We start from the raw sequence: 15226 nt of genomic DNA on the forward strand, positions 1-15226 counted from the left end.
TGAAAACCCAGGTGTTGGTGCTTCTCTCTCTGGTAACTGTATGTATTGCTATGGTCAGATAGTTAGAAGCCTGTCTGTTGATTTGCAGTTTTTTTTTTTTTCCTGTTTGTAACTTCTATTTGTATTTGCTCTGAAGTTGAGGGTGCTGACTTTTTCCCCTGAAGTGAATGATACATGTACGTTTCATTAAAGTAAGACTGTTAACCCCTTAAAGTTACAAAGAACCTGTCTTAGCAGCCCTCCTGTGTGCTGGTGTTACCAGCCTTACACCTCCACAGCAGCTGCAAGCAACACTGCTGTTACATGAAAAGAACACACGGATGGGTGATAATCAGATCACAGTTGCATTAAAAAAAAGTAAAAACTGTGATGTATTCATGATAAATTGGTGAGCTTAGATAAGAAAAAAATAATGTAAATGTCAGGTGGTTTTATCTGACTAAATATCCAAATACTGTTTAATTAAAGATGATCTGCCACCCAAAGGCTTCACAATTTTCTGCTTGATAATCTTTAATAAACAAAATAATCATATCATTTTTAAAGTTGCAAAATTAGTCTACAAACCTACAAAAAATTACTGCTTTAAAAGTAAAATATATACTATGTGTCTGACCAAGCCTTTCTCTTCATTGGTTAATCTTCCACTCTCAAACTATAGCCATCCCCATGAGGATCTGCTCTCAGGTGTTCTGCATCAAAAGTAGAATTGGCCAAATGGAAAAGGAGATACCAAAACCCACTGAAGAAAATAATTCCTTAGGCAATTCACAAAGAAAAGGGATATCTAACAGCAAAAACCTCCCCCATCAAATATACCCTTTTTCCTTTTGTTTTGGCCTTGTCATGGTCATCTTTCACTCCCTCCAGGGAAATTGTCATTTCTCTGTACTCCTATACTACTTGTTTGGTCCTTGTTTGCTCAACCTCCTTGCCAGGTTTCTCTCCTCCAGACTCCAAGCCATCAGTTTCCAGATGACTGCTCAAACTATGTACCCCTTGAATGAGACCCAGCCAGGCAGAGACAACTCTTCACCCCTTGCAAGCAAGCTTTCAGAAGCTGAGACCTTCACCCCTTACCCCAAAGGAATTTGGGTCCCATTTGTTTGAGGGAGGAATGATGAGGTATAGGCTGTGGGAACCCCCTTGAGCTCTCCCTGAATCTTGCCACATGATCTGGCTTTTCATGCCCAAATCTGTTGTCTTGGTTACCTCCATTGTCTGGTTACCTACAGATTTTCTCTAGCCATTTTCCACCCTTCATCCTATCAAAATATCTACACCCAAATCTGTTACCTTCCATTGTCAGTCATCTTCAGGTAGCCTTCAGCTATTTCCCACCCTTAATCTCATTCCTGGAGTCTTACCTCACCCCAATCCCCCCAGTCACCCCAGTCCCATCAAGACTCTCCCTAAATCCCTCCTCCCATCACCCCTGACTACTTGACCACCCTAGATCCCTCTCATAATGTTTCTGTATGTAAGTCTCATCTTGCCTCCATGAAGGTGCTCAGATTCAACCTAGCTCAGACTCTGTCTGCATCAAATTGTTTTGACCTGCTTGTTAATACAAGCATCACAAATGCTCACATTCCTTAAGAGTCTACCCAATAAGGCAAATCTTAAATACACTTTGTTTTTCTCTTTCACTGAAAGAAAAAAAAGAAAATAACTCCTTAAAGAGTACAGTTGGCCAAAGAGAAAAATACGAAAGCTAATTAAGGAAAACAACATTTAAAAATTAGAGTTGGGCAAATGGCAGCTAATGACTCTAGTGAGACATCAAGACTCAATCAAACAAATTCAAAAGAATGAAAAAAATTGAAAAGAAAATGTTAAATACGTCATGGGAAAAACAAATGACCTAGAAAAACTGACTTAAGAAGGACAATATCAGAATCATTAGACTACCAGAAACTCAAAATCAAAAGGAGGACCTGGACAGCATCTTTCAAGAAATTATCAAGGAAAACCATCCTGATGGCTTTTGATGACCACAGCACAAAATAGGCATTGAAAGAATCCACAAGAATCACTTACCTGGCAAAATTAAGCATCATACATCAAGGGAAAAAACAGTCATTCAATAAAAGAGGATTTCAAGCTTTCATAAGAAGACCAGAATTAAACCAAAAACTTGATCTCCAATATCAAGACCCAAGAGAAGCATAAGCAGGTAAAACAGGAAAAGAAAACATAAAGAATTCAATAGAGCTAAACTGTTTATATCCCTACATGGGAAGATGATATTTGTATTTCTTAAATTCCTAAAAAATTCTATCACTAATAGTACACCTAGAAGGAATATACATAGACAAAGGGTAACGAGTATAAGGTGAATTGAGGGAATGATGTAAAAAAAAAAAAAAACTAAGGGATGAGAAACAGAAGTACACTGTGTGCATTAGGAAGAGATAGAATGGGGTAAATTATTTCACGTAAAGAGGCAGTGGAGGGGAAGATGGGAAGGTGGGCGATGGGCATCACTTGAACCTTACTCTCATCAGTATTGGCTCGAAGAGGGAATAATATATATATAATCAGTTGAACACAGAAATCTATCTTACCAGGGTTGTAGAATGGGAAGAGATTAAGTAAAGAAAAGGGATGGGGACTTATAGAAGGGAGGGCAGATCAAGGGATTGGTAGACAGAAGCAAAACTCATGAGGCAGAAAAGGGTGAAAGGAGAGAGGACAAAGAGAAGGAATAGGATGGAGGCAAATACAAAGGTAGCAATCATAATTAAAGTGAATGAGATAAATTCTCCCATAAAAAAGAAGTAGATAGCTGAGTGGATCAAAAACCAGAAACCTATAAAATGTTATTTACAAGCAATGCATATGAAGCAAAGAGACACACAAAGAGAAAGGGTAAAGGGCTGAAACAGATTCTATTAAGCTTCAGGTGAAGTGAAAAAAAGCAAGAGTAGGAATCAAGATCTCATACAAAGAAAAAGCAAAAACAGACCTAATTAAAAGAGATAAGGAAGGAAACTACATCTTGCTAAAAGGTACCATAGACAATGAAGTGGTATAGCATCCAAATTCTTAAAAGAGAAGGTGAGTTATAGGAAGAAATAGAGAGCAAAAAAATACCAGTGGGGGACCTCAACTGTCCCCCCTCTCAGAACTGGATAAATCCAACCAAAAAATAAACAAGAAAGAAACTAAGGAAGTAAATAGAATATTAGAAAAGCCAAAAATGACAGACCTTTGGAGAAAGCTAAATGGGAATAGAAAGGAATATACCTTTCTCACAGCAGCACATGGCACCAACAGAAAAACTGACCATGTAATAGGACATAAAAGCCTGTAAATCAAATACAAAAAGGCAGAAATATATTATTTTCAGATCACAATACAATAAAAACTATAGTCAACAAAAGGCAATGGAAAGATAGATTAAAAGTTAATTGGAAATGAAATAATCCTAAAGAATAAGTGGGTCAAAGAACAAATCACACAAATAATCAATAATTTCATTAAAGAGAAGGACAACAATGAGATGACATACCAAAATTTATGGGATGCAGCCAAAGCAGTACTTAGAGAAAAGTTATTTCTCTAAATTCTTACATCAACAAAATGGAAAAAGAACAGATCAATGAATTGGGCATATAACTAGAAAAACTAGAAAAAGAACAAATAAAATCCTCATTTGAGTATCAAATTGGAAATCCTGAAAATCAAAAGTGAGATTAGTAAGACTGAAAGTAAAAACAAAACAAAACAAAACTACTGTGCTAGTAAATAAATCTAGGAGTTGGTTTTATGAAAAAACCCACTAAGATTAATTTCATCTTTAAAAAGAAAGATACCAAATATCCAGTATCAAAAATGAAAAGGGTGAAATCACCACCAATGAAGAAATAAAACAATCATTAGGAAATATTTTGCCCAATTATATACCAATAAATCTGACAATCTGAACAAAATCAATGGATATTTACAAAAATATAAATGACCTAGATTAACAGATCAGGAAATAGAATTCCTAAACAATCCCACCTTAGAAAAACAAGTTGAACAACCCATTAGGTTATGAGTGAATTCTTTCAAACATTTAAAGACCAATTAATTCCAATACTACATAGACTATCTGGAAAAATAGGTGAAGTAGGAGTCCTACCAAACTCCTTTCATGACACAAATATGGTGCTGATACCAAAACCAGGAAAAGCTAAAACAAAGGAAGAAAATTATAGACCAATTTCCCTAATGAATGTAATTGTAAAAATTTTGAACAAAATACTAGCAAGTTGATTACAGCAATACATCACAAGAATAATACACTATGATCTGGTAGGATTTATATGAGGAATGCAGGGTTGGTTCAATATTAGGAAAACTATCAACATAACTGACCATATCAATAACAAAACCAACAGAAATCATATGATTGTTTCAATAGATGCTGAAAAAGCTTCTGACAAAATACAGTACCCATTCCTACTAAAAACACTAGAAAGCTTAGGAATAAGGGGAGCATTCCTTAAAAAGATAAGCAGTATCAATCTAAAACCCATCAGCAAGCATTATCTATAATGGGGATACGCTAGAAGCCTTCCCAATATGACCAAGGGTGAAACAAGGATGCCCATTATGACCACTATTATTCAATATACTAATAGAAATATTAGCTATAGCAATAAGAGAAGAAAAAGAAATCAAAGGAATTAGAATAGGCAATGAAAAAACAAAACTATCACTCTTTGTGGATGATAAAACAGTATACTTAGAGAACCCTGGAGAATCAACTAAAAAACTACTTGAAATAATTAATAATTTTAGCAAAGTTACAGGATATAAGATAAACCCACGTAAATCATCAGCATTTCTTCATATGACCAACAAAACCCACCAGCAAGAGATAAAAAAAAGAAATTCTTTTAAATAACTGTAAAAACTTGGGAGTCTACTTGCCAAGACAAACAAACTACATGAACACAATTAAAACACAAAGTCAGATGTAAACAACTGGAAAAATAACAATTGCTCATGAGTAGGCAAAGCCAATATAATAAAAATGACAATTTTGTCTAAACTAATTTACTTATTCAGTGCAGTACCAATCAAACTACCAAAACATTATTTGATAGGGCTAGGAAAAGTAACCACAAAATTCATCTAGAAGAACAAAAGGTCAAGAATATCAAGAGAATTAATGAAAAATATTGGAAGGTGGCCTAGCCACACCAGATTTCAAACTACATTATAAAGCAGTAATCATCAAGACTATCTGGTACTGGCTAGGAAAGAGTGGTAGATCAGTGGAATACATTAGGTACACAAGACATAGTAGTTAATGACCATAATAACCTAGTTTTTTTTCCCAAAGACCCCAGCTTTTGGGATAAGAACTCACAATTTGACCAAAACTGCTATGAAAACTGGAAAACAGTATGGCAGAAACTAGTTATAGAGCAACATCTCATACCATATACCGAGAAGATCAAAATAGGTACATGATTTAGACATAAAGGGTGACACCATAAGCAAATAAGAAAAGCAAGGAATAATCTTCCTGTCAGATCTATGGGGAGAGGAAGAATTCAAGAACAAACAAGAGATGGAGAACATTACGGAATATAAGGAGATACTTTTGATATTAACTTTAAAAGCTTTTGTACAAACAAAACCAATGAAACCAAGATTAGAAGGAAAGCAGAAAGATGGAAAATAATCTTTATAGCATACGTCTCAGATAAATGCCTCATTTCTCAAATATATATAGAGAGAACTGAGTCAAATTTATAAGAATACAAGTCATTCCCCAATTGATAAATGGTCAAAGGAAATGAACAGGCAGTTTTCAGAGGAAGAAATCAAAGCTATCTCCAGGCATATGAAGAAATGCTCTAAATCACTTTTGATTAGAGAAAAGCACATTAAAACTCAAAGGTTTTAAAACTCTTCACACCTATCAGATTGGCTAATTTGACCAAAAAAAAATGATAAATGTTGGAGAGAATGTGGGAAGATTAGGACACCAATCCACTGTTGGTGGAGTTGTGAACTGATCCAACCATTCTGGAGAACAATTTGGAACTATGCCCAAAGGGCTATAAAACTGTGCATACTCTTTGACCCAGCAATACCATTACTAAGTCTGTATCCCAAAGAGATCATAGAAAAGGGAATATGGAAAAGACCCACATGTGCAAAAATATTTATAACAGCCTTTTTGTGGTGGCGAAATACTGGAAATTGAGGGGATGCCCATCAGTTAAGGAATGGCTGAACAAGCTGTAATAACAAGCTGAGTGTAACGGAATACTATTGTGCAATAAGAAATGATAAGCAGGCAAATTTCAGAAAAACCTGTAAAGACCTGTACAAACTGATGCAAAGCGAAATAAGCAGAACCAGGAAAACATAGTACACAATATCAGCAGCACTGTGTGATGATCAACTATGACTTGGTTCTTCTCAGTAACACAGTGATCCAACACAAGTACAAAGGACTCAGAAAGAAAAATGCTATACGCATCCAGATAAAGAAATGATGGACTCTGAATGCAGATCAAAGCATATTTTTGACACTTACTTGATTCTTTTTTGTGGTTTTTTCCTTTTGATGTGTTTCTTCTTTCACAACTATGACTAATATGGAAATATGTTTTACATGATCTCACATGTATAACCTATATCAAATTGCCTACCATTTTCATAAGAAGGGAGAGAAGAGGGGGAGGGAGAAAAATTTGGAACTCAAAATCTTGTAAAAATGAACACTAAAAATTGTCTTGACATGTAATTTGGGGGAAAATAGAATACTACTAAAAAAAGAAAGAAAATAGAAATGAGATGTGAAGTTTAAATTTAGCAACTCAATTAAACAAATATTTATTTCATACAACATCCAAGGCACTAAGCTGTTAGGCAATGATTATGCTAAGACTCTAAAGGGCCATCCTCCAATAAAATTTTTGCTTCAGAGCATTCTCCTGAAAGATAAGGGAGAAGGAAGAAGCCCTCAAATAACAAATGGAGATGGTGAACTGAAGAAGATATTTGAAGCCTTGATTAAAAATCCTCTTAGAGTAGGGGTTCCTAACATGAGGGATCTGTGAATATGCTTTTATTTTACATTTTAATAATTTTATTTAAACATAATCAGTTTTCTTGGTAATTCCACGTATTTTATTTTATGCATTTAAAAACAATTATTCTGAGATGAGTTCCTGAGGCTTCAACAGTGCCACGAGATTCCATGACAAATAAAAAGTTAAGAATCCCTGTCTTAGAGACAGTGTAAGTATAGTACACATAGCGCTGGGTTTGGGAATAGAGAAGATTTGGATTCAAATCTCACTTCAGACACTTGCTGTATGACCTGGAGCAAGTGATTAGTGGTGATCTAAATTAAAAAGACAGAATTCTCTACCTTAGGAAATGACAGTTCCTGTATTAGCCTAAAAACCCTTAAAAATCAGGATGCATTGTGATGTAATAGAAAAAGTACTAGTTTTAGAATAAGAGAACCAGGGTTCAATTCTGGCTGTGGTAAAGTATAAGAGTGGGCAAGTCTGAACTTCCTTGAGTCTCAGTTTCTCCTTCCATACAATGGATATAATACTTGCATGACCCACTCACCAGATTGTTAAAAAAGACATATAAAATGGGGGCAGAGCCAAGATGGTGGCAGGAAAGCAGGGACTCACTTCGGCTCTCCCCCAAATCCCTCTGAACACCTGTAAAAAATGGCTCTGAACAAATTCTAAAGCTACAGAACCCACAAAATAACAGAGGGAAGCAGGTCTCCAGTCCAAGATGGCCTGGATGGTGGCTGGGAAGGGTCTATCCCACAGTGCTGGGAGCAGTGCGCAGTCCACTGTGGACCATACCAGGAGAGACCAGGGGCTGAGGAGATCTAGTGGAGCAAGCCATAGGGCCCTGGATCACTGAGCTGTGGCGATTACCAGACTTCTCAACCCACAAATGCCAAAGACAACCTAGCAGGTCAGTGGGAAAACTGCTGGACCGTGGTGAGAGGAGAGCTCAGTAGGCCCCAGCCCTGGGGGCAGGGGAGATGGTGCGGCGCTTGGGCTGCAGCAGCAGTTGCTTCCTGGCCCAGGCCCAGGCCCACCCAGTGGGAGCAGTCAAGCAGCAGATCAGAGCAGGAGTGCAGGAAACACTTTGCTGGCACAGAGGCGGGGTTCTCTCGCTTTGCTCTGCTTGGATCTGGGTAGCAGTCCTGGTTGGCAATTCTTAGGGAAAGAGTGCTGGTGTGGCAGAGCTTGCCAGGTAGAAGCAGCTCTGAAAACAGCAATGCAATGCACCTAAATCTTGGGACAAAGCACTCATCATTCTGAAGGCAGTCGTAGCCTGACAAAAACCTCAAGGGTCAAGTAATTGTCTGGGAACATTGCCAGGCAACGTAAAAGGACTCAGACACTAGAATCTTTTTTTGGTGACAAAGAAGATCAAAACATACAGCCAGAAGAAGTCAACAAAGTCAAAGAGCCCACATCAAAAGCCTCCAAGAAAAATATGAATTGGTCTCAGTCCATGGAAGAGCTCAAAAAGGATTTGGAAAGACAAGTAAGAGAATTAAAGGAAAAACTGGGAAGAGAAATGAGAGTGATGCAAGAAAATCATGAAAAACAAGTCAACAGCTTGCTAAAGGAGACCCAAAAAAATACTGAAGAAAATAACACCTTATAAAATAGACTAACCCAAATGGCAAAAGAGCTCCAAAAAGCCAATGAGAAGAATGCCTTGAAAGACAGAATTAGCCAATGGAAAAGGAGGTCCAAAAGACCACTGAAGAAAACACTACCTTAAAAATTAGAATGGAGAAAGTGGAATCTAGTGACTTTGTGAGAAATCAAGAAATTATAAAACAGAACCAAAAGAATGAAAAAAATGGAAGACAATGTGAAATATCTCATTGGAAAAACCACTGACCTGGAGAATAGATCCAGGAGAGATTATTTTAAAATTATTGGACTACCCGAAAGCCATGATCAAAATAAGAGCTTAGACATCATCTTTCAAGAAATTATCAAGGAAAACTGCCCTGCTATTCTAGAACCAGCAGGTAAAATAGAAATTGAAAGAATCCACGATTGCCTCCTGAAAAAAAGATCCCAAAAAGAAAACTCCTAGGAATGTTGTCACCAAATTCCAGAGTTTCCAGGTCAGGGAGAAAATATGCAAGCAGCCAGAAAGAAACAATTCAAGTATTGTGGAAACACAATCAGGATAACACAAGATCTAGCAGCTTCTACATTAAGGGATCAAAGGGCTTGAAACATGATATTCCAGAGGTCAAAGAGCTAGGATTAAAACCAAGAATCACCTACCCAGCAAAACTAAGTATAACACTCCAGGACAAAATATGGATTCTCAATAAAATAGAGGACTTTCAAACATTCTTGAAAAAGAAAAGACCAGAGCTGAATAGGAAATTTGACTTTTAAATACAAGAATCAAGAGAAGCATGAAAAGGTAAACAGGAAAGAGAAATCATAAGGGATTTACTAAAGTTGAACTGTTTTGGTTACATTCCTACATGGAAAGATGATATTTATAACTCATGAAACCTTTCTAAGTATAAGGGTAGCTGAAGGGAATATACAGATATATAGACAAAGGGCACAGGATGAGTTGAATATGAAGGGATGATATCTCAAAATAAATAAATAAATACAATTGAGAGGTGAGAGAGAAATATATTGGGAGAAGGAGAAAGGGCGCGATAGAATGGAGTAAATTATCTCACATAAAAGTGGCAAGAAAAAGCAGTTCTACTGGAAGGGAAGAAGGGGCAGGTGAAAGGGAATGAATGAATCTTGCTCTCATCAGACTTGACTTAAGGAGGGAATAACATACACACTCAATTGGGTATCTTACCCTACAGGAAAGTAAGGGGGAAGGGGATAAGAGAGAGGGGATGATAGAAAGGAGGGCAGAGCAGGAAAGGAGGTAATCAAAAGCAAACACTTTTGAAAAGGGCCAGGGTTAAGAGGATAAAATTGAATAAAGGGGGACAGGATAGGATGGAGGGAAATATAGTTATTAGTTCATAGCATGACTGTATGGAAGTGTTTTGCATAATGATATATGTGTGGCCTATGTTGAACTGCTTGCCTTCTCAAGGAGGGTGGGTGGGTAGGGAAGAAGGGAGAAAATTTGGAACTCAAAGTTCTAAAAACAAATGCTCAAAAAAAATTTTTTAAAAGTTGTTTTTTACATGCAGTTGGGAAATAAGAGGTACAAGCAAGGGGGTATAGAAATTTATCTTGCCCTACAAGAAAGTAAGGGGAAAAGGGATGAGGGGGGGGAAGGTGGCATGACAGAAGGGAGGGCAGACTGGGGAAAAGGGCAATCAGAATATATGCCATCTTGCAGTGGGGGGAGGGTAAAAATGGGGAGAAAATTTGTAACTCAACATCTTGTGGAAATCAATGTTGAAAACTAAAAAATATTACAAAAAAAAGAGATCTTTAACTAAAAAAAAAAGACATAAAATAATATATGTAAGATCCTGTGTAAACCATAAACCTTTAAATGCGATAAGTACATAGTAAAACAAGGCACATTTCATAAAAGAAACAAATTATACTTTTGTAAAATTTACTTTATAATATTTAGTTTTTCCCCAATTAGACATTAAACAATTTTTTAACATTTTTTAGAAGTTCTGAGTTCCAAATAAACTCATTATTTGACAAGAATTGCTGGGAAAACTGGAAAATGTGGTAGAAACTAGGTATAGGTCAACATCTCACACCTTATACCAAGATAAGGTCAAAATGGGTACATGATTTACACATAAAAGTAATACTATAAACAAATTAGGAGACCATGGATTGGTTTATCTGTCAGATCTATAGATAAAGGAAAAATATGAACCAAACAATATAGAGAGCATTACAAAATGTAAAATAAATAATTTTAATTACGTAAAATTAAAAAGTTTTTCCATGTACAAAACCAATGCAACCAAAATTAAAAGGAAAACAGAAAACTGGGCAGGGGCAAGGGAGGGGAGATTTTGCAACAAGTATCTCTGATAAGGCCTCATTCCTCATATACAGAGAATGTAGTCAGATTTATAATAGAAAATCTAATTTTAACAGAAATGTTAACAAAAATTACATACTCCTCCATCAAAAAAAAATACATCTACAACTAACTGCTTGATAGGCATCTAGAAGGATGTTAGCACTCTATAATACACTTTTATATGGATCATTTAATGAGCAGACAGAGGATAAGCCCTTAGAGTCAGGAAGACCTGCCTCTGACACATACTAGCTATGCCATCTTAGCAAACAAGTTGCTCAGAGTGAACAAGAGTTACCGCACAGGGGAGTTTCCTGCAACTAATGAAACCTCCTGTCTTGCCTCTGAAATACTCAAACACAAAAACAATCTATGTGAGCCCCTAGCTTAATTTCTCTTTTTCAGATGAGAAAATTATAGGTCTGACCCTGAAATCACAAAGACAGCAACAAAAGAAAGACTTAAATGCAAATCTTCTCTTCCATTTTAACTAGATCTCCTCTAGTAATACTGGAGCACACAATTTTGCACACATACACACAAAACAGTTTCAGGCAGCTAATGCTCATCATGCACACAGATGTAATGCAAGTAACCCAATAGTTATTGCTTTGGCAATGCATTACTGTTTTTCCCTGCCCCAGCAGATTTTTATTATGTTAATTATATTAGTGTGAGGGCAGGGATTCTCTACAGGTTTCTATCCCCTTCAAGTACCCTGCAGAGGAGCTCTCAATGAATTTGTAGAACTGAACTGTAATACTGCATATATCATCACAAAAATTAGTCACATTACCTGATCTGTAACAATTGCCAGCAGAGAGAGGTATTTTTTAGTGACAAAGGGAAGCAGCCTGGAATTAAAGCCATTTAAAAACTGACAACCTATGTCCTCCAAATTAACTTTCTTTTCCACTAAAACTCTACTAAAGATTTTAAGATTTTATCTTAAGATACAGATAGATTATGTCACTACCTGTCTACATCACGACTACAATTCACAAAATACTCTATCCCTTCTCAAGGCAAAGAGATGTCAAACATTAGATTATGAATAACAACTAAGGAAAGAATATCAAGTTTATCCACAAATAAAAAACGGTCCTTTGGGACCAGGTTATAACATACCCTGGATTAAATCTTATCCTTGGCAAAGTAACACGTACTGAGTGTTTCATAGGTTGTCATGGCTCAATGGAAAGAGCACAAGATCAAAAGACCTGAAGTTCAAATTCTGGCCCTGTTACTTAGTATCTGTGAGATTTAAAGCAAGTTATTATCCATCTCTGGCTTATCCTTCTTGACACTTCCTCCTGTGTCAAACAAAAAGGTCGGACTAGATCAGAGGACCTTAACTTTGGGTCTGTGAGCTTCTGCTTTTAATATTTTGAAAACTATTTCACTATAATTGGTTTCCTTTCTAATCCTATGTATTTTATTGTATGCATTAAAAACCATCTGGAGAGGGGTACCATGGGCTTTACCTAACAGCCAAAGGGGTCCATAACACAAAAAAAGCTATTAACCCTCATGGACTAGACAATTTCTGTTGACCCTTCCAGTTCTAAACCTACAAAAACAAACTGATAATTTAATGGTACTTAGCCTAAGTTGGTGCTCAAACTACAGTTGGTCCGGGGCCCATCCCAACTACTGTTGCATGAAAATGACTTTAAAAAATTACTCCTAACTCGAACCACCTCTAGTGTCATCATTTAGAGCTATCCATGTATCAGAGTAATTACTGCGAACAAAGACTAGACAAGAAACTCTTGGCAACAAATGGCAAATGAATTTCCTACTGCAAAATAGTTACACATAAAGCCTACTTCAAATTAGATCAACTAATAATTTCTGAAAGATTCACAATGCTATTGCATCCCTGACACACCCTCATATGAAGTATTAATTTAAAGCATGCAAACAAAAGAGGACATGTGAAAAAGTAACGTTTTGAATTATTTTTCGGTGAACCTGTTTTTCCCTTCCAATGCGAAAGAAAACCAGGTAAGATTTATTTTTCCTTTCATTTCTTACATCCAACTAGACGCGGAATTTTTTTCTCCTAGAAAAGCCATTTAAAAAGGCCAAATTCGTGGTTGTTCAGGGACTGATAATGGGAAGAAATCTGCTGATTATTTTAGCCAAAGAAGCTTCAATAAAAGGCAGGCAGGGAGATTAAGGAAAATTCAAATACATCAATACTCTTTTTTTGGAAATTTGTCTAAAGTTTGGGCGACTTGAGAAGGACATAACATTAAAATGACATCTTTCCTTTATGTACTTTCCTGGTGACCATTTGCAAGACCACTTGGCTATCAACAATGGCCTGCTTTGTCTGTGAACTTGTCTAGTAGTGAAGGGTACTTGTTTTAACTGTTCTGAAAAATCTGACCTGAGGCTGCTTTTTTGAGTTGGTCAACATGCACAGCCCTATCATGCAGAGCACTATTAGTAGTACTATAAAAGAACTAATGACTCCGAAGCAGGCTTTATCATAGAGATCCATACATCCTCAAGGCAATTATCCCAGGAAGAAAACCAGAGGACGCTGCCCACTTCAGCAATAAAGCCTGTTACAACACTCATTAATTTCAAAGGCTATCCTGCAAGATGGCATAGACAAATCACAGCCTTTATCACTGGCACCACAACTGGAATCTGTATAATAAAGGACCTTCTAAAAACTCACACAGAGTGACAATGACTGAAAAACTCACCTCAAACTAGGTGACCATTGCCCATTTAAGCAATGAGCCTTTGTTAACTTCAAATACCACCATGCAAGATGACATTTAGGGTTTATCTTCCAGTCTGCAGAATAATTCATCATTATGGACCTATAAGGGTTGTGCCCAATGAGACCTCCTTCTAGAGCCCTTTCCAGCCCCACCCCCAAAATAGTACCTTGTGTCTCTTGTGTATATTTTCGATGTACATATATACGTGCATACATACACATATACACACGTATGCACATATGTTGTTTTTTCCCCCACTAGAAGCCCCTTGAGGGGCAGGGGCTGTTTCCGTCTCGGTGTCCTCGAGACCCGGCATACAAAAGGCGCTGAATAAGTCGACTTTGAGGTCGCTTCCAGCACTAAATCTGTGCTGACACCGAAAAGCTGGGAAATGATGCCGGTTGGCCAACTCACTCCAGGAACGAAGCCTGGGACACTGTTCGCCAATTTCAAATATTCCTACAGCGCAGGAAGGCGAATATGGGGAGATCGCCCCGTCTTTGTGCCGGGGGAGGGGGCGCGCACGGCGGCCTAGGGCAGGGGTCCTTAACCTGGGGATTTCTTTTTTGTTTTGATGCCTGGGACTGGTCTCCTTTGGGATTCTTTGGGTTTTACTGTATGCATTTAAGGACGGGCTCCCGAGAAAGGGTCCGTCCCCAGGGGTCCGGGGCCCACAGAAGGGTCACCCCAGCCCCCTCGGAAAACAAAGCACCCGCAGGACCGGGCCGGATTCCGAGTGGGCCGAGGAGGTGGGAGAGGCCTCGCCTGCTCCTACGCACCATTCTCCTTACCCCCTCCCCAGGCCGAACCGAGGCCTAGGCGCGGGGCGGGCTAGGGGCGCCACACGAAGCCCCCCAAGCAGCCCCGGCCATCTTGAGGCGGCCCGGCCAGGCAGGCCCCCGCGCGGGCTCCCGGGAGCTCACCTTCATCGTAGTCCATGGCGGGCGGGCGCCTCGGGCCGGGGGACCCCAAGCGGCGGCTGCGGCTCCGACTCTGGGGACTGAGGCGACTAAAACGACAGAAGAAGACGCTCTCACCTCAGGTGCCTCTGGCGACAAAGAAGCTGCTGGGGACTGGGGGGCGGGAGCCTGGAGGGGCCGGAAAAGGTCACCGAGGGAGCGCGGCCCGCGATTGGCGGAGATGCGCGTGGATAGGGTGGGGCTTGGGGGGAGGAGAAGAGGGGAAGTCGCTGCTTACGTCACTCCAGGGCTCTCCCCGGCCCGTACCCCTCCCCCACAACAAGTGGGGGCGGGGCGGTGGAGGCGGGGCGGTGGAGGCGGGGCGGGCGGAGAGAGGACGCGCGTGCGGGAGCTGGAGGGAGGGGCAGCGGGCCTGGAAAGGGCGGGGTCTCCTGCCCAGTGAGGAGCTTCTCTGATTTATCCAAAGGCCATAAACCCAGTCCTCATCCTGGGGTCGTCGGAGCTATTGTTTAGGGGAAAGAGAAAAAATAGTGCTAGACTTGGGTTCACAGT

General features: G+C 38.9%; 1 protein-coding gene across 1 annotated transcript in view; it reads right to left on the reverse strand.

The window, feature by feature from the left end:
- The window catches only part of LOC118849186 (DBIRD complex subunit ZNF326-like), a 55121-nt gene extending 40306 nt beyond the window's left edge, over positions 1-14815 (reverse strand). Inside the window, exon 1 of the mRNA XM_036758260.1 lies at positions 14678-14815. Coding sequence (XP_036614155.1) covers positions 14678-14693 — 16 coding nt within the window. The 5' untranslated portion in view covers positions 14694-14815. The remainder of the gene's footprint in view (positions 1-14677) is intronic.
- Positions 14816-15226: the final 411 nt, after the last annotated feature.

This window comes from Trichosurus vulpecula, chromosome 4, assembly GCF_011100635.1.
Source record: "Trichosurus vulpecula isolate mTriVul1 chromosome 4, mTriVul1.pri, whole genome shotgun sequence".
In the NCBI taxonomy this organism is placed as follows: domain Eukaryota; kingdom Metazoa; phylum Chordata; class Mammalia; order Diprotodontia; family Phalangeridae; genus Trichosurus; species Trichosurus vulpecula.